Source organism: Python bivittatus, unplaced genomic scaffold, assembly GCF_059951505.1.
Source record: "Python bivittatus isolate LINGU-HERP-01145 unplaced genomic scaffold, Pbiv_v1 ctg000220_np1212, whole genome shotgun sequence".
Lineage (NCBI taxonomy): Eukaryota > Metazoa > Chordata > Lepidosauria > Squamata > Pythonidae > Python > Python bivittatus.
The window spans coordinates 4,809,818-4,835,035 of record NW_028277048.1 but is presented as its reverse complement, the minus strand read 5'-3'; the positions used below and the strand labels follow the sequence as shown (position 1 = coordinate 4,835,035).

The window sequence follows — 25,218 nt, the reverse complement described above, 5'->3', positions numbered from 1 at the left end:
CCCAGGCAAAAAGGGCCAGCTAATCCACAGCGGGGAAAGGGGATGTTTAAGGAAAACAGCAAAAGGGCTTTGCCAATTAAGGGCTACATTTGGCTTTGCAAGCTCAGCATTATGGCCCAACAGCCTAGAATTAGGGCCCACTAGCTCTGTAGAATGTCAGAGACCCAGCCAAGCAGATTAGAATATGTTGCTTTTTCTCCTGTAGGGAGAAAGCCTTTTTTTTTTTTTAAAAAAAAGCATGTTTTGGATTAAATGCTGGGAGAGAGAATAGCACAACAGCAACATGGCACTTGTGGATACATGACCGCTTAGTGCTGGAAGAATACTGAATCTTTTGGTCCTTTCAGACTTTCCTCTTCTGATTTAAGAAAAAATTCTGACAATGAAAGTGCAAACTTGTTGAAGTTTTGATACTGTGCAGAATTATAGAAATGGAAAGGGCAATCATTCCAGCGGTACTGGAGCTGAAGATTTCAATTTGGCAGGAGCCCTTGTTAGAAGATTTGCTCCTGAACATAAGCAGAGTGCTTGAAGAATACTAAGTAATTAAGTATCACCAAGTAAGTCACAGAACACCCTATTAAAAAGTTATAGTCATATAACTAAACTATAGTTATAGGTTTATTGGATGCAGCTATGGGCTTAGCCCCGCTATTAGTGAATGCTATCAGATATTTCTTAGACTTGAAGTAAAAGATTTATTAAGAAATATATGAGGATTAAAAAAAACTCATTTCTTTCTAAACTATATTTTGAAAAGATGGGGGAGAGGGGGAGAAAAAGATAATTCCCTTTGTTTTTTAAGCACAGAAATTCATTTAATCAACAATAGGCCAGGTGAAACACAGATACTGCTGTGAAGACCTTTCCCCTTCTCTCTCATTTTATCCTACTGGTCAACTGCTCATAGCAGTTTCTAGTGACTGGAGTTCTCTAATGTCAGCTCCTCCAAACTGTCTGGTCGGCACCTTTTCCTACTGTCAAATAAGAAGACAACAGATGTTTTCAAAATACTGGAAAGGGGGTTCTGAACTATGTCCTCTAGGACTTTCTCCCAGGAGCCATGGAGTGACTTAAAAGAATCTGCATATAATCTTTTGAATGTGGTGATTTTTAAGGATCTTGAAGTTTTCTCATAAAATGGATATGATAGATATGAACTTGCCTTGGCTTAAAAGCCAGGTTGTGTCCAGGTTGTGTCCTCAAGAGCCAGGTTGAGGGCACATGATCTTGGCAGACTGTTCTTTGGAGTATTGAGAAGGAGCATCTGAAAGTCCATCCACCTACCACAGCCTCTGGCTTGTGTTGAGCTTATGGATTCACAAAAGCGTGCTAAGGGTCCTATCCATAAAAGTGTCTTCATCAACTTGGAAGGAGGGGCATGTATGAATGTGTGGAGTCTGCAAGCAAGGAGCAACACATTTGCTTATTTCAGTAATTATTTTACAGGTCTTGGCCACCGACATGTCCAAACACATGAGTCTCTTGGCTGATCTGAAAACAATGGTGGAGACCAAAAAAGTGACCAGCTCAGGGGTGCTTTTGCTGGATAATTACACTGACAGAATACAGGTGAGTGAGGTCTATCCACCTTGAATTAAGAGGAAGGAAAAAAATTGTCAGAGCCATGGGCAAGATGGACAGCTGGGAGCTCAGCTGTTCCCAGATAAGCTAAGTAAGGATGGTGTGGAGCTGGCACTGAGCTAAGGAGCTGCCTAGGCAGTCTCTAAGGAGTTCAATTTCTTCTAAAGAAGTGTAGTTTAGATTGAGGACCCAATCCATCACTAAGGTTTTATAGCGTCAAGGAAAATTACTTTTTTTTAATTGCGTACTTCTTTTAAAATGCTTCTGTTCTACCTGACAACATGCCTCTAGGCATCACAAAGATTCACCAGTAGTTTCAGGGGGAAGAAGGGCCGCTTCCCCACTACACACAAACAGGCATATATATGCACACACAAAGGTATCTTTAAATCTGGAAAACCTTCTCTTGGGTAACCAAAGAGCTTGCAGCTCCTTGGAGAGGATAATGTAGTTAACCATTCAGTTCCAGAAACTTAAAAATCTCATTGTAACCTCCTGGCCAGTTACATTTACACTGGTCCACCAAATATTGCATCATTTTCCTAGCTGTTGAGATGAAATAGAAAATGAATCATGATAACCAGTTGCTTTACAGTTCAATTTTCTTGGTGGTTTGCACATGCCATTCCTTTCCTAGATTTTTCATTTGCCAGTCTCCTATTGGGTTCTGTGACCAGAGAAACGTTCCGTTGAGGCCTTTTATTCTTATTCACACACATCCTACAGCTTTCAGTTTTTAGGGCCTTGATACTCTGCTGATGGGGTACAGGCAGAGGTGTTGCACTTTGAAGCCTCTGACTGGCCCTGCATTTTTCCAATTTTACCAGGTCCTACGGAACATGGTTCACTGTGCAGACTTGAGCAACCCCACAAAGCCTTTGGAATTGTATCGGCAGTGGACAGACCGGATCATGGAGGAGTTCTTCAGGCAGGGTGACAAAGAACGGGAGCGAGGCATGGAGATCAGCCCTATGTGTGACAAGCACACAGCCTCTGTAGAGAAGTCACAGGTATGTATGGTAGCCGTGCAGGATCATGGATCAATATGGGAGAAAGAAGGATCCTATTCCTCCTACTTCTTCCCTTCTGCCAGCATCCAGAGCAGGGATAGCCTTGTCTGGGGTGGGTACTTGTTGCTATAGAAACCTAGCTCCATTATGAAGCAGCTCCATCCCAAAGTTGCAGTAAAGGAACATGAGAGTTTTATTATACAAGAAATTTGCAATTAAGAATTGGAGACTATACTATTGTATGTCCCTTGCCCCCCCTCCACCAAAAAATGATACCTAAAGAAAGAATCTGAGCTGACCATTGCACCAGTAGTGGCTGATGTTCGTGCTCTCTACCCTGACAGCATCTCAGATGGCCCTTCTGATTGAGCCCTTTTTAATCAGGAGGATTCATCCTAGACCATGTGTGTAATCAGCAAGCTGAGCTCCCACTCCTTGGCTCCTTGAGTTAAATCAGCCTTTGTTTACCAGGAATACATGTTTTTCCCCCTCCCTCTTATTATTTAGGCTGTTAGAGTTACACATTGTGCAGTGTGACTGTGCAAAAGTTAGAAGTGAGTAACTCCAACATTACACTTAAAAATGGTCTACACCATTTTAAAATATTTTAAAAGGTCCCGGCTGTTCAGAAGTCCTTTCTGGTGTGAATGTGGATTGCAGCCTTTTAAAATGCATGTGATCATGTTTTGGAGAGAGGGAGAATTTGCCCCAGATAGCAGGATCACCTTCTCCCTTACAACACTGCTTCTTCTATTTCCTGCTGCTCTTGAAATTTAAAAACAGTTCTTATGTAGTTCTGGAGAGCAAATTATCTTTGTATGTATGAGGTGGTGGTTGTTTAATATATTAGTGCTAATTTAGTATTTAAAGATATATTTGTGCACATAAGGGCAAAGGTGCAGAATTTGCTCTAAAGCCATAGATGACATACTCAAATAAACTTAGATTTCTCTCCCTACCCCCAAGTTGTCAAGGCAAGTTGCCAGATTGGAAAATATGTATATTTTCGGATTACAAGATTGAAGATGTGGAATCAACCCTAACTCTTTCAATGGCAAGTTTCAAACCAAATGGAAGATGCTCCATTTGGGATGTTTGCTTGGGATCCCCAAGAGTACTAAACTTGGAAGTATCAATGCAGACAATGAATTCCCCTTTGTACTTGCAGCCATGGCACAAATTTACCTCTTAAAGTAGGGAAGAAGTCTTAGGGAGAAAACAGGTTTCTGGCATCCACCTGTTCTAATATTTTATTCAACAAACTCTTGAATTGTACTTGCGAGACTAGGATGAAGGCTCCAGTAGTGCAAGAATGGGGCATGCCCAGTTTTTTCTCCCATTGCTGGCATTATTTAGAGCCTTGTCTCTCTCCCTCCTCCAGGATTTCTTTAGGTTGGTGAACAAGAACATCTGTACAAATATTTGTGGCTCGCATGCTCCAGGCGATCCTTTGCTGGGTGTTCTTCAGTTGTTGGGTGGGAATGAGCCAGCCCCCGTGTGCTTGTAAGTCTAACCGCTTCCTCTCCTCCTCTTCCACTGCCTCCTTCCAGGTGGGATTCATTGACTATATTGTGCACCCGTTGTGGGAGACGTGGGCAGACCTTGTCCACCCTGATGCACAAGACATTTTGGACACCCTTGAGGACAACAGGGACTGGTACCACAGCATGATCCCCCAAAGTCCCTCCCCACCTCCGGACGATGCTGAGAAGGATGAAGAGGCCTGTCTGGAAAAATTCCAGTTTGAATTGACCCTGGAGGAGGAAGGGGAGGACTCAGAACCATCCGAGAAGGACCGCAGCAGTCCTGGAGATGAGGATAACAGCTACTACACAGCCACAGAAGACCAACACCAGTCCCAGGACGGGCAAGACAGACAAACGGACAGTACAGCAGTTGGCACATCTCTTGGCACATCATGACTGTGGGAAGGGACAACTGAAGAAAGCAAACGCACCTACAGACACACACACGGAAGTTTTCATGAGGGAGGGGTGGGGATAAAAAATGGAAAAAACTCATTTTTTATTTTTATCGTATTTTTTATAAAATGAAAATTAAGAAAAAAGTGGGGGGATGGGGAATACACACAACAACTGTAGAACCAGGTTGGCCCCAGCAGAGGGTAGTAGCCTGCTGCTGTAGTGACTGGCCCAAGCACTCCGGAAATAATCTTTCATTTCCATTTTTTTCCCCCCTTCCCTTCATTATTTCTGACTGGTTGTTTTTTAAATTATTTTATTTTGCTAACTTTTTTTAGACTTCTGCAACCAGAAAAGGGAAGAGGGCACTGATGGTGTGAGGCATGTATGTAGCAGCAGCAGCAGAGGCAAAGCCAGTAGAATTATTTTTAAGCAGTAATTTTGCCCATTTGTAGTAAAAAATAGATGCAATGCAGGAGCTTGACAACAAAAACTGGTAACCTTTTGACATAGATACACACACACAGAGTTCCTATAGTTCAGTGTTTTTCAGCCTCAGCAACTCTAAGATGTGTAGACGTCAATGCTCAGAATTCCCTAGCCACCCATCTTGGCTAGGGGAATTCTGGGAATTGAAGCCCACACATCTTAAAGTTGCTGAGGTTAAGAAATACTGCTGGGTTCCTTTGTTCCAGATATGCCCCCCTCCCCCATTTAGCTCATGTGTTTGTGCCTTTATTTCATTGGAGGGAAACCTCTGAAACTCTTCAGATGGTGTCAGAATCTAACTCTCATCTTCTGCTGGTTAGGGCTGCTGGAAGTTAGAGTCCAACGCCATCGGGAGGTCCAGAAATTCTTCTCAGTGCTGCTTTCTTTCTTTGCCCATCAGAGCACAGCCCTCCTAGCTGGATGTTCAAACATTGGAGAAGGGTGAGAGGACAAGTATTGTTTTTATTTTTGTAAGTTATTTTTTAAGCTAGTGGTTATTTATTTTTGTGAGTTTATATAGATTTGATTTTTATTACGGACTGATAAGAAAGAGTTTGCCTTTGAGGATTTTGTTGCTGTTGTTGTTCAGGTTTTTCTTCCCTTCTTGGAGCACTTATTTCTATTTTCTTTTTAAAATATGGTTTGCAGGTGTGGATCTTTATTTTATTTTATTTTGCCTATGATGCCATAGATTTCTCCCAGAGCAAATGGGAGAAGATACTACTTTTACAGAAAATGAAACTAAAAAGGGAACAAGAATCAAAAACATTCTATCCAAGTTTTCAAATAGCTGAGTCTTCCTCCGTTCCTCATTTTGCACAAAAATAAAAAGGCAATACGGCCAGGATTGAATGTTTATACTGGCCAACTTGCTTAGATGGCTCTCAGTCGGGGACCTCAGGTGTGAGTATTTCCTCCTCCAGGTTGGGGATGGGATCGGCAGATATGAGGACTGGAGAGAGAGGGTGGGTTTGCAAGTTGAGTGGTGTTTATTTTAGCACTGATTTGCAATTTCTTTATCTGTGTCTGGATGCTGCTTGACAAATCTGTGAACTGCAGTGCCTCAAAACTGCTGCTCACAGGTTTCTCAGCTACAAAAGGCATGTGTATTCAAATAGACAAACCATTTGCAAGGACCTCCAGGCATATCCCCCTCCCCCAGAGGAATACAAAACAAACAGCCTGTCCTAATGATCTTTCTTTCTGTGTGATGTGGTGTATTAATGTGGCTGGAACACATACATACATTGACTTATGGAGTTGAAACTGGGGGAGGGGGAGAGATGGATTTGGTTTTATTTTGTTTTGAATTTCAAAAGAAAGAGGCTCTAACATCCTTGGTTCCAGAGGTAGGGATCTGTCTCAGACACCCTCAGCTACCTAGAAATGAATGGAGTGGGATGGAGCACATCTTTTTCATCAGCTCAGAAAGCCACATCACTCAGCTATAAAGTAGGGAACAAATTGCTTGGATCAGATTTGAGACCCCATTCTAGGAGGTCAGGGTAATCAAGTGAAAAAGTCATCTGCCTTGGAATTAGATTTGGAGACAACTTTGCCATTTGAACCATAGTGGTTAGCCAAAGGGAATCTGACAGATTTCTTTGCTGCTGTAGGGGTTATGAAAATAATCCCTGAGCCTTGCTCCACACATCACCATGCCAAATGCCACATCCCTCTGCTCCATCCCTGAGGTGTCTGCAGTGGTGGTTCTTCCCAGAAAAAGAGCCTGCATTAGCGTGGCAGAAAATAAAGCTAGACCCCTACTTGAACCTGCTCTCTGTAATTTCCCAGGAGAATTCTGTTTGGCTGGTTATTTTCTTTGCCTTAACTAGCAAAGTAGTCTGATTTGCTAAATGCAACATCCTTGCCTCTTAGCACTGAAGGGAGGACATTTTCCCATCCCCAAAATGCTTGCACCACACCAAATGGATATTTGCTGTTGGACCACTAGTCCTTCATTGGACAAGGAAGACTGAGGGATCCAGTCTTAAAAGCTGCAGGATCATGATCCCCTTGGCAATGTGTCTCTGCCTCTGTGGACTAGTCTTGGGCTGGTTGGATTGAAGTGTGGGCATATTCCCCACCCCTTGCTAAGCAGCCATCCTTCCTGCTGTTTGTTAGGAGGAAGCCAGCTGTAGTTTTGAGTTTGTTGGCTTCTTGATGGCAGAGCCATTGAGTGTGTAGCCCAGCCCACTTCTCTTCCAGACTCCTGGGGGAGAGGACAGCACTGGGCCCCTTTTTGTCCCCTCTTATATGGCTACCCAGCACCAGTGCATGCCTCCTGTAATCCCTCCCTACCTTGCAAGAGGTGAAGCAATAACAACTAAGCCCTTTTCCTGCCCCCATTGCTACAATTGAGCTATTGAACCAAAGCCAAGTCTCCTCTTTTGCAAAGGTCCCATTCCACACACGGACACCATCCACTTTGCATTGGCTCCTCCTTGGCCAGCTCTCTTAGCATGCAAGCTTAGTAATGTAATGCCTCAGGCCTTTGCCAGCCCAAGCTTGGTAGGGAAAGGTGTGGGCGCTGGCCAGAAAGTTATGCTCTGGGATGCTTCTTGGGTAGATGGTATTTGACTTGAGCATCCCCAAGGTGCTGGTCTGAGGCCATGATAGCTTTAGTTGGCCACATCATACCCTTGGAGAAAGCCAGTGGCACAGAGAGCCTTGGTGAGGTTGCTGTCCCTTGGGGGCCCGCCTGCGAAGAGCTGCCATTCCTGCATTGCCAGTCTCTGCAAGAAGGCCAGTGTAGGGCATCTCCTTTCCAACCCAAGGGAGAAAACATGGCCATTTCTGAACACAGTACTGTAGCCATTTTCTTTGTATTTTCACTTTTCTTTCTTGAAGCCTCAATTGCAAGGGAAAAATAAGAAAGAGAATCTCTTTCTAATTTTCTGTATAGCTTTTATTTTTGTATGCAGTTCTGTTCCACAAGTTTGTTGGGTCGGGTTTGGACTGTACATAATTGTGAATAAGCAGATTGTAAATTATTCTAAAAAGTAAAAAGAATCTTGCAAACAAGGTCCCCTTTCCCCTCCTGGCCCTTCCTCTCCCCACCCTCCACTCCTATCAGGGGTCACACTGTGCTTGAGAGCATCCAGGGAGAACAATGAGATCTCTGGGAGACTCTCCAGCTGCATTCTCTCAAGGGCTCTAGGGCACAGACCCCACTGCACCTCCCTCCACCACCACCCCCTTTCTCCTGTCTGTGTATTTATGGTGTAATATAGACACACTGGACATTGTAGACTTGTCATTTTTCCTTGCGGTGTCGTTAATCAGCTGTTGCAATGTTCTCTCTCAGATGTTACCAAACCGTTCAACAGCCAAGCTCACAAATAAATCAGGAGGAAGGGATTCTCTGTGCCTCCAAAGATGACCTGGCTTCTCTGCAAGGCTGGGTGAATTGGGGAGGGGAGGGGAGGGGAGAGGTGGGAAAGGAAGAAAGATGCAGCTGGAGCCTTCTCTAATCTGGCAACTTCTCAAGGTGTTTGACTACAGTTCCCATCATTTCTACTCAAGATAACCCCATGGATGACAAGGCTTGTAGTCAGATGCATAGGGAGAACACCAGGTTGAAAAAGGCTACACTAGTATTTTTCAGCTCCCCAAGACATTAATAGGACAAAGAGAAATAATATTTTAGTTTAACCCAAAGGAATGCCAAGCTCCTCCAGTGGATTCTTCAAAGACTTCAGCCTTAATGCAAGAAGGCAAATAGGGACCAAACTCATGAGTGGAATGCAAGAATGGAAGATACAATTTATTCAAAAGGATTAGGCTAGGTAAAAGGAGAGAAAAAATTGCCCTACATGTGAAGGATGTGCCTGCATATATTGAGATTCAGGATGAGGATCCAGCTGAGAGCCTTTAGGTAAGAATAAAATGAAGGTGAAACAACAAAGTTATTACTGGGGAGTGTGCTATAGGTAGATCTGGATTATGTCTTCCTGGATTAGATTATGGAAACTTTTGGGAGGAGAGAGAGGGTTATGGGAGACTTAAGTGTTCAGAAATAATGTCCCCCAAATCCCTCAGTTTTCTTGTTTCATTTTCCAGGAGCCTGAAGAAGGCAAGGAGATTGGCTCTCCTAGATCTGATCCTGACCAGTAGGGAATTATGAGATGTATAAATGCACGCTGTTCAGTGAGGAAAAAAGGGGGTGGGTGGAGAGAACAGCTTAGGAAATTGTGGATGCACAGGGAGCTTTCAATTGAACTAAGAATGAAAAGGGATATGTATAGGAAAAGAAAGATGGTTGTAATAACCAAGGAGGTATAAGTTAAAAGGGCTACAGCACAGAAGGAACTTAGCCTTGCAAGGACTCTGAAAGCAACATAAAGGACTTTTTTGACAAAGGAACCATTCACATAGCTGCCTTGCTCTGGTGCAAAGACACTCTGCCAGCAGTTGTGTCTCAGCTGCACAAATCCAGATGAGCCCTAGATGGCAACCAACAGATTAAAAAAAAAAAAACAACCTCAAACTCTTTGCTGCCGCCTAATGGTCAATAAATCAACTACTGAGGTTAATAATACAGTACATACTGTATTGCGAAAAAATTACTATCTATCTATCTATCTATCTATCTATCTATCTATCTATCTATCTATCTATCTAATCGGATAGCACCCCCACAGATAAACATGTTCTCACACATACACCACTAAAAATATTTGCAGCAACTGCAACTTAGTAGGACAAATCTGGGTAGCCACTACATTGGAGTGAAATGAACCTTCTGCTACGAACTAGTGACTGTTAGGTCATCAGAACAACTGTCCTTTGGGGAAAAGATAAGAAAAATTAATGAATAGAGTGCCTGGGCCGTACAAGCACTGCCCTGCTACAGAGTCAGTACAGTGATTCTTGGCTGCTTTTCCTGTGGTTGGTGACATTTGCATCTCAGCCAGTGATTGCTGATCATTGTCCTCTTCTGCATAAGAGTATGCTTTCAAAGGGCAGCGGAACTGACTGAGGGGAATCCCTCCTGGTTCTGGGATAAGAGGAAGGCGTGGCAAAAGCAGATGTATGGATGAAGCACTAGGAAAAGGGTGGTGGGTCCACTGCTAAGAAAAGATGATAGAATAATAAGATGCGGAGAGGACAAAACTCCTCTCAACTCCTACTTTGGTTCAGTCCTTTCCCCAAAGTGGATTTAAGCAAAACAAGGGGTAACTTAAAGTTAAGTAAAGAGATGGTTAGGAAAGATCTGGCTATCATGAAGTCCCAGAACAATTACATCCCAAACTCTTGAAGGAGCTTGCAGATGTCATCTTGAGACCCTTCCTTTGATCTTTGAGAAATCATGGAGGACTGGTGTAGTGCCAGAGGATGAGGAAAGAAATGATATACTTACCATGAAAAAAAGCTGGTGGGAGAGGATCTAAGTAACTACAGATTGGAAGCTTTACATAATACCAAGCCAAATTCATGAGCATTTAAAAAAGAATACATTTCTTGGCAGGAGATAGCATGGGTTTATCTAAAATAAATCATGCCAAACCAACCTGATTATCTTCTTCTGATAGAGTGACACATTTAGTTGACAACAAGGACATCATGTCCCTTGATTTCAGCAAAGCATTCATTTCCCATGACATTATGGTAGGGAAGATGGCAAAATATGGGCTGGCTTATGCTACCAGGCCCTGTGTTGCTTGACATATTTACAAATTACTTGGATAAGGGGTTAACATAACATAAACATAAAATATGTTTACCAAATTTGTAGATGACAGAAAGTTAAGAGGGTCTGCAAACAACTTAATGGGCAATATCAAGATTCAGGAGGATCTTGAAAAGCTGAAACAGGCAGAAAGCAGTAAAATGAATTTCAGCAGGGACAAATGCAAAGTTCTTTATTCTGGTAGGGAAAAAAATCAAAGGCCATACTCATCCTTTTCTCATATATTCCTTGATATTCTTTACTATATTTCCTATTACCATTTTTCTTTGGGGGTTTATGTGCAAGATCATAATTCCACTTAGCACAGCACATGCTGATTCACACTAAGTATCTTCACTCAAGACCTGTTCATTATTGCCAGTTTCCTGAATTTCTAGTACTTATGTTGTATTATTACTTGTATGCTTCAATGAACCAGTTTTCAGCCAATGATCCACTTTCCCGAACCATTAACAACTTCCCAGTGAGATAAGTGACAGTAAAAATGAACTCAACAAATGCAAATGCTGCTTGTCTAAACTGGAGACAGTACAAATGAGCAACTGGCCTTTCAACTTTGTAGAAAGCAGGCAGGCTGGGAGTAGGGGAAGATATTGCCAACTTCTACCTTTCCCCATTGGTAATACAGTCTCCAGAAAGCACCAAGCTAAGTGTCCAAGTAAGTGCCACCAGTCTGCAATCTCCAGAAAAAGTCCTTGGTGAAAATGGAAATCCTGCACTATCATCCTGAAAAAGCCATATAACATCCTAGGAGCTTACTGGCAGTAAATACAGACAAGTGGGGGCTGGAGGGGGCAGTATAAGTGGGAGAGCAAGCATGGCAGTGAAAGCAGGAAGGCTGGGAACAAACACCTTGGTAGACCTCCATGGAGCACTGGCAGTCTATAGACCACTGTCTGAAAATCAATGTATTAAGCCTAATGGATGCCCTCTAGATACTATGGGCAACAATTGCCATTAGTACCCAAGTGAGCCTGGCCTGCATTAAGATCACAGGTATTCCCATAGGAGTACATGCACAACTTTGCCTGTGATTAGACAGGAATACTTGTGTATGGTGAGAAGGCTACCATCACTTAGCCCAGCAATCCATCTACTCCACATCTTCTATGCTCAACTTATTTTATTCTTACTCATACTACTAAATCAAGCCCTGGGAAAAACAGGGAAGGCTCCAGTCAGAAGTCATTTTGCAACTATTAGCTATTTACTTAGAAAAGAAATATTAAGCTCTGCCCATGTATGTCACAGTAATAGGGGACCACCATCAGTTCCTCTGGGACATATGGGTCAATTCTGGCTGGAGGAGGCAGTCCTGCAAATACCTTATTGCCAAGTCAGGTAAGATTTTATAGCATTTTGAACTGTACTCAGAAGCTAATAGAGAGCTAGTGCAGACCTGGAGTACTGGTGTGATGTGTTCATTGCAACAGATGCCAGCTAATACCTGGCCCTTGCATGCTGAGCTAAGTGAAGCTTGTGAGTGGTCTTCAAAGTGGTCTTCCACATGTAGAGGGCAATGCAGGAGTACAGACATGTAGTGATGAGGGCATTAGTTAGAGCTATGAGGTCCTCCTGCTCCAGGTAGGACTGTAACTAGTACAGCAACCAAAGTTATGGAAAGGCCTCCTGGCCATGCCTCCATCTGCCAATCAATCAGTAGCCAGAACCTTTCAAGTAACAGATCTGCTCCTTCTGCACCGCTCCATCAAGAGACAACACTGGGGCAATCAGAACACCTCAAAATAAAAATGGCAACTCCATCTTGCTTGCTTACTCCATCTTGCTTACACTCAAGATGCCAAAGGGAAGCTTGGTGTAGCTACAGCCCTGCCTATGGTTTTCAGCGATTGCTTCTCATACAAAAGTTGATGAAAAGCTGGGAATAGAGGCATCACCATATGGAGGACACCTCATCTCAAATCTTGAGGCAGCCTAAATTGCACTGGGGGGGAAGGGTGTCAATACCACAGCACCAGATAGGTGGCCAAATGATAGTTTCCTGACATCACCCCAGATTTGGAGATCTCAGTCTGACCTTCATTTGGTCACCTGTAAGAATGGAGCAACTCCTTCAACAGCAGTGCCTCCTGCCATCTGCTACAGAGTTAATGCAATAGAATCCTTCACCAACTCAGTTCCTCCTTTTTACAAGTGGGTCTGTGAGAACCCCTTTTAGTCGCTTTGCCTCTGCTGTCATCTCCTGGACACATGGTGCAACCACAATCCCCAGGAAGGTGGTTAAAGCCCAGTCAAGCAACTGCCATCACTTGCTGCCCCCAACTGAGCTGTCCTTGCAGCTGCAGACTTTCAAGCAGGCACTTCAGCAGAGACATGTTTTCCTGCTTGCTGAGGCTGAAATCAACTGCAGAAGTAGAATTCTGATTATTGTGCTACAACAGCTTTCCTCAAGGCAGTGCCCTCCCCCCATGGATTGGGATTATGGGGGAATTGACTGGGGAGTTCTGAAAGTTGTAGTCCCAACAAATCTCAAGGGCATCAACTTGAGCGAAGGCTCTGGTACCTCTGTAAAAGCAATTGTGTGCCCTCCCTGACCCTATGTAAATGAAGTAGATGGAGACTGCTAATGAACTTTGCCGTAAGTGCTGAGGAAAGAGCAATCGGTACTGGTGCCTATTCATCTGAGCGGCAAGGACTGCACTGTTTCACCAGCCACACCAGGCAGACCATGGAACCACCATACATGAGTAATGCTTACAAGCCCTTTGATGACCCAGTAATTAGCAAGTGGAGATCAGAAAGGAAAGGGATCCAGAGGAGACTCCCAGCCAAAAGACCCTATTTATTCATCAATGATCTGGGACAACACAGTTATGTTTATGAACCAAAAGGACAGTGAAATCCAGATGGAAGTACAGAGGAGTGCAGAAGAATCTGACCATAAAGTTGATTAAACAGCAAAATAGCAAATTAAATTCGACAGGAAATGGAAGGGACATGGCTGTCAGAAGCTTTGGAGAGCCTAAGTGTACATTAAAAAAGACAGTGAAGACTCCCTACTGGAAATGCATTGGTATTGACCACATAGCCACAGGAAATCACTGAGCCCCACCATTCAGCACTGCATGAAGATCATGTGGGGTTTCAGATGTTTGGCAGGGTCCCTGTGAGGGGAATGGAAAGCTCCATCTACCTATTTCTTTGTAATTCATTCACTGTTGATGGGAGGGGGTATTACAGTAATCTCTTTTTTTAATATCCCAGATAACTACATACACACACAAAATCATCTGAAATTTGGAAATATCAGTCTAGCTGAATCCCAATTATGACCATATTTCTTTAAACTAGTGTTTCTCAACCTTGGCAACTATAAGATATATGAACTTCAACTCCCAGAATGCCCCAGCCAGCATGAATTCTGGGAGTTGAAGTCCACACATCTTAACGTTGCTAAGATTGAGAAACATTGCTTTAAACAATTGGGAATCAAAACTGACAAATCCCTACACCCACATCTCCACAACTGGGCAGGCTTCCCTCCCCCAGAAATGTTTAATGTCTAATATTCCTTCCAATTTCAGCCTCCCTGCTCAAAGAAAAAAAGCGACCATCTTTTACGTATTTCTTCGTCCAGGGAGACCCAGGCTGAGCTCCGCCCTCAGCAGGGGAAGCTAGCCGGGCGATTTAAGCCAATCTGGGGGGAACCGAGCGCCAAGGACCCCTGGAGGAAAACTGGAATAGAAAAATCTCACCAACTACTGTAATTCAAAAACAGCTGCAATTAAACGAACCGCCACAATCTCGCCAAGTTACGGGGGTTCCTATCGTCAGCTCAAAACGCCCGGGAGTTACTCGGGTGGGACTGGATTTTATTTATGCCCATCGGCTCCAACCCACTTTTGGAGCACTGCAGGTTCCCCTCCTCAAATTAAAGCCTCCCGTTTGAGTGCCTTAAAGACTGCCTCCCCCCACGCCACTCAAGAGGCAACCCACAACTGTAAATTCCCGCAACCAGGCATTTTGCAAACGTATTTGAAAGGCTCCGCCGCTGCCGCCTGCCTTTCTTCCCGGGCCTGATCGGGAGCGTGGGCTGCAGCCTCACCCGAGGGCCCAACACGGCGCGGGACAGGACGGGTGGAAGCTCTTCCACGCATTTGCAGTCGGCGTACCTCCCGCTTGCCTTCGCTTTCGCCTTTCCCCAGCGCGGAGCCTCCGTTCCCTTCCCTGGGCAGGCCTCGCCTTTGGATCCGCCTCTGTGCCCGCCCGGTCCCGCGCCTTCCTTTAGCAATTCACCCCCCCCGCGAGCCGAGCCGAGCCTGGCTGACTAGGGGACTCTTATTCTGAAAGTGGGGCGGCTGGTGCTCTCACTTGCTTAGTCATGGTGACTTACACCCCATCTTCTTCTCCTCCTCCTCCTCCCGCCCTCCTCCTCGCTTTCCCCACCCGCAGTGGCGGCTGTCTGCACTATGGAGGAACAGAGGAGGTGGAGCGCTCAGCTGGACGGAGGTGGGGAAGGAGGCGGAGGCGGCGGCCGAAGCGGGCATTGGGGGCAACCATGGAGGGGTGAGTAGACCCTCCCGCCAGCTGCTCTGTATCCGCGCACAGGCGGGAGCTCACCGTGCGCGCTCTGCTTCGCCTGCCCCCATCCCTCCATCCATCCCCGAGAAACGGAGCGCGTAATTAGACAAAGCGCCTCGAATCCCCCTTCCTGCCGGAGCTGGAAAGCTGCACTGGCTGCGAGGCTTCCCGCCCCCCGCTTCCAGGACCCCTGAGGGGCGACTGCTGGCCCGCCGGGCGACAGCGGGCAGAGAGAATGCCTCGAATTCTTGCAGTCCGCCGCGAGCGGGACAGGTGGGTCGCTGTCGACTTCGGAGCGCGGGAGCTGGAGCGCGTTCCCTGCCTCTGTTGTGTGGCGGGCATGGTGGCTGTTCGGTGCGGCGCTGTTGTGATTGCGAGAGGGAGTAAGGTACGAGGGGGTGCAGACTTCCGGGCTTTGGAGTTGAAGCGGGAGAGAGCTTGAGGCCTGGAGTTCGGCGTATCTGGCTCGAAGTTGGGGGAGCGCAGTCTGAAACCATGTCAGTGGGATCCCGTGTGATGTCAGTGTCGGTGCGTGCCTGATCCAAGCGTGTATAAGGGATGTCGGGTTGGGGGTCTTCAATTCTGTGAAAGGAATGAGCGGCCCGCCGCCTGGACAGGGAATATGCTGAGGAAATCAGAGAATGCTGGGCCAAGTTTTCCTGGTGGAAGAACACGTGTGGGCCGTAAACGAAATGGCTGAGTTTGTATGCGGTTGCCGGAGTACTGTACTTAAATATTGGGCAGCAATTCCGTCCAGCCCGCTGGGCAACCACAGTGACATCAGCCGAGCTCTTTTCAGCGTCTCCTTTAGGTGACCTCATCCTAATTGTCAGCTAAAGCCTGGGATGTGGAGAAGCAGCGATACAGAGTTGTGGGGGGGAAACAATGTGTTGATTATTCTTAATTGATAACACGTAAAAACAGTTTAAAACATTTTGCAAATTCAAAAAAGAGTTCCAAAAGCCCTCCCCCCCCAAAAAATCTCTTAGGGCAACCTTCCATATCTGTTGCATTTCAGAAATGTTTCATGGCAGTTCCAGTCGCTGCAGGCCCAGGTGCCTGGGCTGATGCTGACTCGGAGCTGCAGCCCAGCACAGATGGAAGGCCTTGGGTGATGCTTCCCAAAAGCAGCCAAAGAACTGCAACTTTGTCTTGAAGAAAAGTTCGTTCCACAGTGGACTTGCATATACAGTAGCCCAAGCCTCCATGTTATGGCTTTTATGGTCTGTTAAAGCAAGTGTTATTGAAGGAAATAATTAAACAAGCCAAACAAAATTGGGAGTAAAGATTATCTGTTGTACTTTAGTTTTCATTCCCAACTAAAAGAGCAAACTAGAGTCTTAAATATATGGTTTAACTCAGCCTTGCAGTTTTCAAATTGGTTTTTGCTGATCCAGTAATACTGTAGTTGATTGATCTAGCAACTAAAGCAGGAGGATGGTGCTACTACAATTTTCAGTAGCCCTAGCCTGTATGGCTAACAATTAAGGATACTGGGCATTGTAGTTTAGCAACACTTGAGGACCACAGGTGTTCCACAGGAAATAAAATTAGGTCTCCTTTAAATAGAACTCAACTCCTGGTGATTACATGGCATCTCCTTGCAGTTTTTTTTGGCATCAATATACAAGTAGCTTGCCATTGCTGTTTTCCTAGAATTTTTTTTTCAATTATTTCCCAGTCTAACCTTTGTTTTTCTGGAGATTTTGTGTGTAAGTAGTAACCAACTCTGCTTAGATTTATAAAGTTTGCTTTATTTAAAAGAAAAAAAATTGTTCAACAACATTCCTAAACTATAGAATGGAGTATGTTAGAAAGAAATAGAGTTCTGTGCTATAATAGAGGTTGCACCAAAGACTGAATAACTAATGTCTGTTACCAATGTGGCCAAGCCTAGAGAAGCTAAATTGACATGGGAAAAAGAATCCTAACCAGGAATTCAATCAAACTGTTGTAAGTTGGAAGCAGGCAAATGCTCATTAAGCAATATACGTTGCATAATTGTCTTAAAGGTGTTTTTAGCATCTTCCAATAGGTGACTGATGGATATATAATAATGTAACAGCTTGACTAGCTACAGAGCAAAGGTAGGAGTGCAGGTATGAAAGATTTTAGATTCACAAGCTTCTTTCTCAGGATTCTCATCTCTGCAAGTGCAACAGTTTGTGTTATTCTCATTGGGATATGGGAAGTCCTTGGAAAAGGCCTTCCTGCTTTAGCTGGGAATTCAGTATGCAGCAAAAGCAACTGTTTATAGAGCAGAGGTGGTAGTTGGCAAGGTTTCCTGGCATGGTTTTAAACAACTCTCAGCCTCTTTCTGCTGAACATGCACACTTGTCCTCTCCTTAAAGAAACTGTTCCTCAGCATGTCCAGAAGTAGTACAAGAATGGGGATTTTTTGCATCATTGTGTACAGAGAGCACAGTAAGGCTGTTGTATCAGGTTCTAAAGTTGACTTCTCCTCCTAAAAAGCACATGACTTTGAGGCTTTATTTACCTGTAGCTGTAGATAGGTATCTGGCCTTCTAGATTCTGTTTCTTGGCTTCAGGCTTGAAGTTTCACAGTATGGTCAAAGTGTACTTACTTAGAATTGTTACTGCTTTAATTGGAGGTAGCTGCAAGATTTAAATAAATGTACTCATATGTCCTTTTTATTTTAAATATATCCATTTATTTTATTTTTGGTTTACACATTTCCTTTTTTGTTCCAAACTCAGATCTAGAAAATGGGAAACGTCTCTCAGGCTAAAAGATTTAAACTTTGATGGCCTGGCAAAACTGATATGCTGATTTTTTGTAATACAATATCTTCTTAGGAATCCTAGCTGGAAATACTTGCCTTTCCCCAAATGCTTGCCCAGCTTCTGCTTTATTTGGAGATTTATTGCACCAGTGGAGATAGAGTGGAATCTACCAACAGGGTATGTTAGGATCTGTCTCCTGTGCTGATAACGGTGCCCATATGCTATCTCTGCTTGCCTAATGGTAGGGTGAGTTCTGACATATATATATGTGTACATTAAGGTAAGCTGGGATTTTCAAACAAGCATGGCATACAGTTCTTGACTGCCCTTGCTTGCTACTATCTTTGGGAACAGAGAAAAAAAAAAAAACTATGGAAGCTACTTCTAAGTGATATGTATCATAAATTAACAAGCAACCTTGGCTTGCTTCTAACAAATCACAATCAGAAGCCATGGTTTCTTTTTGGGTTCTGTTTCCTGACTTGTTTGGGAAAGAGGAGCCAGGTTTCTAATTCATTTATTAGAAAAAAACTTACATGTGTGTTTAGCCACTAGACAGAAGAACCAAACAGAAGCAATTGAGCAGCATGTACTAGAATGATGGATCATTCATGATAAGCCACATTTTTTGACAATTCCAGCTAACTCCAACATGTACATGTTCCTATTTCATTTTCAGTGCAGAAGTGCTAATATCTGATTTTCTGCTCTGACACTAACATTTTGGAAGACAATCTTGTGTTTGTATTAGATCAGTTTTAGAGGGAACCGATGTGGCTATAGAGATACATGGATATGCTTATGCTTTGATTCTCCTCCTAGGACATGTTGTGCTACAAGGACAATGGACAAAAACTGCACATCTCTTAACATTTGGATATGACTACAGCTTATCTACTGAATTGGAAAAATTACAGAAAAATACAGTTTTGTAAACAAATCTGTAAAAGTTAGTACCCCGCTTATGTTTTTACTAGAATGCAAGCCCATCAAAACTGGAATTATTCTGGTAAACTGTTGGATTTAGTACTTGTAAGAAGGAGTATTCCCCCTCTTTATAACCCATCACAGAGTCTATAGTGATACTGGAAGTCTATGATAGATAAGGGTCTTTTAGAGCCCTAGTGGTGCACTAGATTGGTACTACAAATGTAAGATGGAATTCTACAGCTTTATTGTTCCAGAGGACTTAAATGTGCTCACCAAGTTGGATTTATCAGTGTTAAGCTGGGTAGTTTTTTTTTTTACCTCCTTAACAAATTCCATCTGCTGCTAATAAAGCCTGCTAACTGCTATATTTGATCTATACTCATGATGTAGTTAATAACATTCTATGGAGAAGATTCTGTCAATAGAATATTAATTACAGATTGAGGCAGCAACTGTAAATTTTTTTTAAAAATACTAACTGATGGGCTAGGATTCTTGTACACATAAATTCAGATATATGTGGGCAAACCAATATTCACAGGCCCAATAGTAAGAAACCCTGGCAAGGTACTTTCTTGTGCCCAATTAGATGGCTCCATTAAAACCAAATTTCTGGCTTCATAGTTCATTTCATAGGTTTGCCTCAGAAGAAAAATGCATCCTCTGTGATGCGCTCTCTCCATTTCTAGTTAAGAAAGAGCAAGCCTATATTTGCTTATGTTGGGCAGAGAGTTCTCCTGGTCCTTTCATGCTGGTCTGGTGAAATCTTGATTGCTTCTCTCCCAGCATAAGAAGTCTAGCATGGGAGCAGGGCTGTGAATCAGAGTAGTGCCTGTGGGAAAAGTGAGGTGGCATGTGAATTTTGCTCTGGCTATTCTGAAAGGACATCAGGAACTGGTGAAGCAAAGACGAACCAGCCATAATCAATTACAGCAGTGCTTCCCCAACTTTTTCTTTAATTACCCTAAACCGCTTATCAGAAAGTCCTTTTTATTTAAATCAATTTAAAGGTCCCTATTGTGATGGGTAATGGGTTTGTATGTCGTTACCCAAACAAAAACCACTTTTACCCAATTTTGGGTAATTTACCCAGGTTTGGGAAGTACTGAGTTGTGGGGCATATCCATCCTAGGGGCCTATCTGAAAATTACTCTGCTACGTGGAGAGCAGGAAATGGGTATTATGGAGAAATTCAGACTTAAATAGCTATCTCCTTAGCAGCTAGCAGCTTGTTTTCATTAGGTCACGGGAGGTGAGTCAAGCTTGAGGAAGCAGGGCAAAATGTCAAAATCTTTGATTCACATTCCACACAAAGGTAAAGAGACCTCAGGCTGCTTGAATCTAATTGCTTCTGTGCTGAAATTGGTGGATCCACCAATCAGAACATATCAGAAGCACATACATTTAGGAGCAGCCTGTCCTTTAAGTCTGGAGCACATTTTGAGCCTTGGGGTTTATGTTCAGCAGAGAACAAAGTAGAGTTTGCAGTCCTTTCAAATTAAAGCCCAGTCCTGCTTGCTCTGTTTACACAGTTTAGCTGAGGTAGAAAACACCATTTTGCTGGGAGTTGGATATCCTTCCCAGTCTGCTCCAAAAGCTATCAGTAGATCCCCATTTCTACCCTCTAAACCTGGTGGCATAATCACTACTCCAACAGGTGTCTTTGATGGATGTATACATACATGTTGACTGGGTTTGCACATCAGAGTAAATTGTAGCTTCTTGAACCAGCTACATTGATGATTCAATATAATGCCTTTCCATAAACATAGTTTACAAACTAGAGTGAGTAGGTTCACATATGCTAAGCAAAAAGCTTTGTGTGGTAGCTGACCCCAGTTTTTATCTAATTTTAATGGCATTAAGTTCCAGACACTTCTATCAGGCCTGTATGAAAAACTTCAAAAAGAAAGCACTGGGGTCAGCAAATGTACCACGGTTAGGGAGTCAAAATTATGCACACAAAACCTCTATTTGTGAATGCATGAAGACAAGCTTCACATTCTAGTATATGCACTAGAATGTGCACCAGAGGAGAACCATAATCTATCTTTCTTTTGTCAACATCCTCACCATACAGAAATTCTAAATATAAAGCCTGCCACCTACCATCAGTGTACCAAACACAGCTGTCTTATTTACCGTTTGTCCTGGGTAATCATCCCCTACCATCTCCCTCATTTATCTACCTATTTTAGTGTATTGATTTATTCAGCCACCCATCTTGCAGTTGTGACCCTTTTGTAAGGCCTCCACACTGAGTGTGCTGTCTGTCTGTTCCTGCTTCCACCTTTCTCTTCCCCAAGTCTGTGAGTTCTGCTCTTTCTCTAAGATCACTACCCTCTACTTGGATTACAATAAAAGTTAGTAATAATCTGCCTCTTTCCCCACTTCCCGGTTTCTTCTTAACTACTACCTTACCAAAAAGTTGTTTCCCCCAGAAACCTGTCTTCTTTTTGGAGAATCCTCACAGTTATTGCTGGGGGCGGATGGGTTTCACTTTACTTTTGTAGCAAAACAAAATTTGGCAATGATGGGAAGCTTTGACAGTGGCTTTGTTGAGCTTGACTCAGGAATAGACTTTGGCCGCTGATCATGGTTATTTTTGTTTGAAACTGGCTGTCAACATTTTATATTGGTTTTTGGTTACCAATGTTGGTATATTTTGGTTACTGATATTGATGTATTGGTTTTTAACTTGTTTTTATTGGATTGTTGTCTTAACTCAGTATTTTTCAGACTTGGCAACTTTAAGATGTGTGGAATTCTGGGAGTTGAAGTCCACACATCTTAAAGTTGCCAAGCTTGAAAAACACTGTTTTAGGGTTCTGAGATGCTGAGAATCACTTAAGGGAGATGGGCGGCCATACAAATTGAATAAATAAATTTGTTTTCTTCACTTTCTGAGAATTTATGATGGCAACTCTTTCAAGATCAAGCCATCAGAATATTGCCTACCCTTAGCTCTTTTGTATGCTCACTCACCATCTGAAAGGCTAAAGTCTCCAGCTGTATGCTGCCATCTTGTCTCCTGATGGAATAAGCCAGGAGAATTTTCACTGAATGCGCCAGCTGAACTAGATTCTCCAGGCATTTGTGTTTGGCAAGATTTAATCCCTGAAAGTATAGCAGTAGTGTGTGTTGTATGTAGTTGTGTATGAAAGCACCTTTCCTGTGTGTATGTGACCATGTGAACTGAGTTTTCAACTACTATACTGTAGCAACCTAATCAAAAATACATGGCCACCAGACTCAGTGCAGTGCCATTTTCAAGTGTCTTTATGGGAGCCCAGTTTTTTTTTTTTCCTCTCCACTTCCTTGGATTGATTTAGCCTTTTGATTAAAATGGCTTTCGCAAAGAAGTCACTTCTGTGTATGAAAAGAAATGGGCAGATGGCAGTGAAGGGGTTTACAGGGATGTTTCATCCATTATGACCCATCTCACCTATTTGGTTAGAGTTTCTCCTGGCTCCTAGCTTGGCTGGTAGGGTAAAGTCAAGCAGGAAATTGTTAGCAGGGAATTGGTCCTCCTGTACAGGAAGAGAGGGGGAATTAAACGAGACTTCTGTCCACATTATGGTGCTTTTGTCTCCTTAGGCCATTTATATGATGGTCTGTCAGGACGGAGTTCCAGGCTCCCTGTGATCCCCCCAATACGCTACACATCCCTTTTGCAGACCATGAACCAAGAGAGACCTGCTGTTCCTGTCTTTAGTTGGCTTCTGCCTTTCCCTAGCCTGCACAGGGAAGAGCTTTTTCTCTTTTGGGGAATCTGCTTTGGAAGCAGCCCTTGGATGGTGATAGCAGAGCTAGAGAAATTCATGCTCTCTGCTTTACCCTGCCCCACATGGGAGGAAGGTCAGTGGATGGCACAGAGAAGCAACCTTCCCAGCTTTGCAGAGGAACCATGCCCTCAGACACTGGAAGGTTGGTTTTACAGTCACATGTAGCACAGGGAATGTGCAGAGTACAAGCTCTCCATCTTTAAACCATCCTTCCATCACTTACCTCAGAGAAATTGCTTCATGCAGCTCCCAGCAAGGGCTCCTTGGTGGCTTCTTTCTGATTCTCTTCCCATAGGCTTATCTGCTGATAAGGATGGATGACAGTCTGAGCTGCTTGCTCTTTTAATTTCTCACATTACCTCTGGCCTTGCTAGCCAGGAATAGGAAAGATGAGGGCCAATGCATTTGCTGTGCGCTGGGCATCATATATAATTCCAACAGTGTGCTCTCAGAGATCCAGCCACCTACATAGGACAGCCAGACCAACCTCAGCAGTGGACCTGTGTACCCTGGGCCACTCCCTGACAGTGGATTGAGGATGTCAAGAGGAAAGGCTCAAAAGTTGCAGCTTTTACCAACCTGTATACCCACATCTGAGTGTAATTGCAGTCTTGGGAGAGTTATAGTGGTGTATCTGCTATGATTGCCGTAAGAATGTTGATATTGATGACAAAGACAATGTTTGGGTCATGGATTGAGCAGAGGGGGTATGGCATGCAGGTTTCCTTTATATAGAAGGGGCATTATGGTTCTGTTCTGCCCTAAATAGGTTGACAGGTAAATGTCTTAATGTTGTGGTTTATCCAGCTTGTATAGTTTTTGTGAGCTATATGATAATGGCCATATTTATAAGGGGCTACTATTGTGAAAGAGAGCCAATTTGGTGTAGTGGTTAAGGCATCAGGTTAGAAACTGGGAGACCATGAGCTCTAGTTCTGCCTTAGGCACAATGCCAGCTGGGGGACCTTGGGCCAGTCATTCTCTCTCAGCCCCACAAAGAAGGCAAGGGCAAACCATTTCTGAAAATTTTTATCAAGAAAACTGCAGGGGCTAGTCCAGGCAGTTGCCAGGAGTCAACACTGACTTGGAGGCACCCAAAAAAGCTACAAACTATTGTGAAGGATGGCTGTAGATTAATCTCGTAATGCCATGTTGATTCTAGTCCAAATAGTGGAGAAAATACATACCTACAAAGCTCAGAGGCCATGGAATGACTAAGCGATCCTAGGTTATAGCCTGCTGAGTCATAATGACTGTGTGAAGTACACAGGGTGGCATTGTATGGCTCTCTCACCAGAAAGTTATCTGTGCTTCTGGTTGATCTGAGGAAAGCACAAGAGAGGTACATCTTGCTCCCTCTCTATAATAGAAAAAGGGGGGGGGGGGAGAATAGCTGACTCTGAGCAATATTCCCTCATAAGCATCTTGATTTTGAAACTGTTTTTAAATCTCTCCATTTCAAGCATACCTGATTTTCTTTGCAGCTAAGATTGCAGGTTCTGTGTCTGGCAAACCACATATAGCCCCACCCAGCATGCCTGTTTCACAAATGTGGGGAGATGGTTAGAGATGCCCCTCTGGAGGCACAGCGTACTCATGGAGCAAAAGGAGGTGCCTTCTGCTCGAGAGGGTGAGGCAGCAGTGCAAAGTCAAAAGTGAGGTGTTCCCTTTGGTCGTGCACTAACTAACCAGACCTCTTCCTTCTCTGCCCCCTGTGCAGGTATCAAGACTTTGCCGCACGCCAGGCCTCTGTAGCAAGGCCCCCTGCTTAGCCGGTTCTCCTGGTGCCCCTGCTCTTTTCCTGCGTTCCTTCGTGCGATGACCACGCAGCTGCTTCTGTGATGTACGCCCCAGAGTGCAAGGCGGAGGTGACTCCCTCGCACAATGGCAGTCGCACCTTCAGCTACACCCTGGAGGATCACACCAAGCAAGCTTTCAACATCATGAATCAGCTGCGCCTGAGTCAGCAACTTTGTGACGTCACCTTGCGGGTCAAATATAAGGACATTCCCCCTGCTGACTTCCAGGCCCACAAGGTGGTGCTGGCCTCCTCCAGCCCGGTCTTCAAGGCCATGTTCACAATGGGCCTCCGGGAGCAGGGTATGGAGATAGTCCCCATTGAGGGCATCCACCCCAAAGTAATGGAGCGGCTCATTGAATTTGCCTACACCGCCTCCATTTCCGTGGGCGAGCAATGTGTGCTGCATGTCATGAATGGGGCTGTCATGTACCAGATCGACAGCGTGGTGAAGGCCTGCTGCGACTTTTTGGTGCAGCAGCTGGACCCCAGCAATGCCATTGGCATCGCCAACTTCGCTGAACAGATTGGCTGTACTGAACTGCACCAGCGGGCACGGGAATATATCTACATGCATTTTGGGGAGGTGAGACCCTATGCAAGGAAAGGGCATCAAGGGGAACAGGAGCAGCTTGGATACACTAGTGCCCAAAGGAGATCTGAATTCGGAACATGGCTTTGCTTTTGACTGCCTTTCACAATTTATTTGCTGTTCTTCATT

General features: G+C 44.1%; 2 protein-coding genes across 5 annotated transcripts in view; both read left to right on the top strand.

Moving 5' to 3' along the window:
* LOC103057336 (3',5'-cyclic-AMP phosphodiesterase 4B) overlaps window positions 1-4,615 on the top strand; it is a 94,217-nt gene extending 89,602 nt beyond the window's left edge. For both annotated transcript variants that reach the window (XM_007426571.4, XM_025165639.2), the window contains exons 13-15: window positions 1,450-1,572; window positions 2,412-2,594; window positions 4,145-4,615. In XM_007426571.4, coding sequence (XP_007426633.2) covers window positions 1,450-1,572; window positions 2,412-2,594; window positions 4,145-4,516 — 678 coding nt within the window. In that variant the 3' untranslated portion in view covers window positions 4,517-4,615. The remainder of the gene's footprint in view (window positions 1-1,449; window positions 1,573-2,411; window positions 2,595-4,144) is intronic.
* Window positions 4,616-15,072: 10,457 nt separating this feature from the next.
* KEAP1 (kelch like ECH associated protein 1) overlaps window positions 15,073-25,218 on the top strand; it is a 20,886-nt gene continuing 10,740 nt past the window's right edge. The window contains exons 1-2 of one of the 3 annotated variants that reach the window (XM_007426568.4): window positions 15,073-15,224; window positions 24,420-25,083. In XM_007426568.4, coding sequence (XP_007426630.1) covers window positions 24,541-25,083 — 543 coding nt within the window. In that variant the 5' untranslated portion in view covers window positions 15,073-15,224; window positions 24,420-24,540. Of the gene's footprint in view, window positions 15,513-24,419; window positions 25,084-25,218 lie in introns of all 3 variants that reach the window. The other 2 variants (XM_088137698.1, XM_007426569.4) reach the window with 2 other exon arrangements.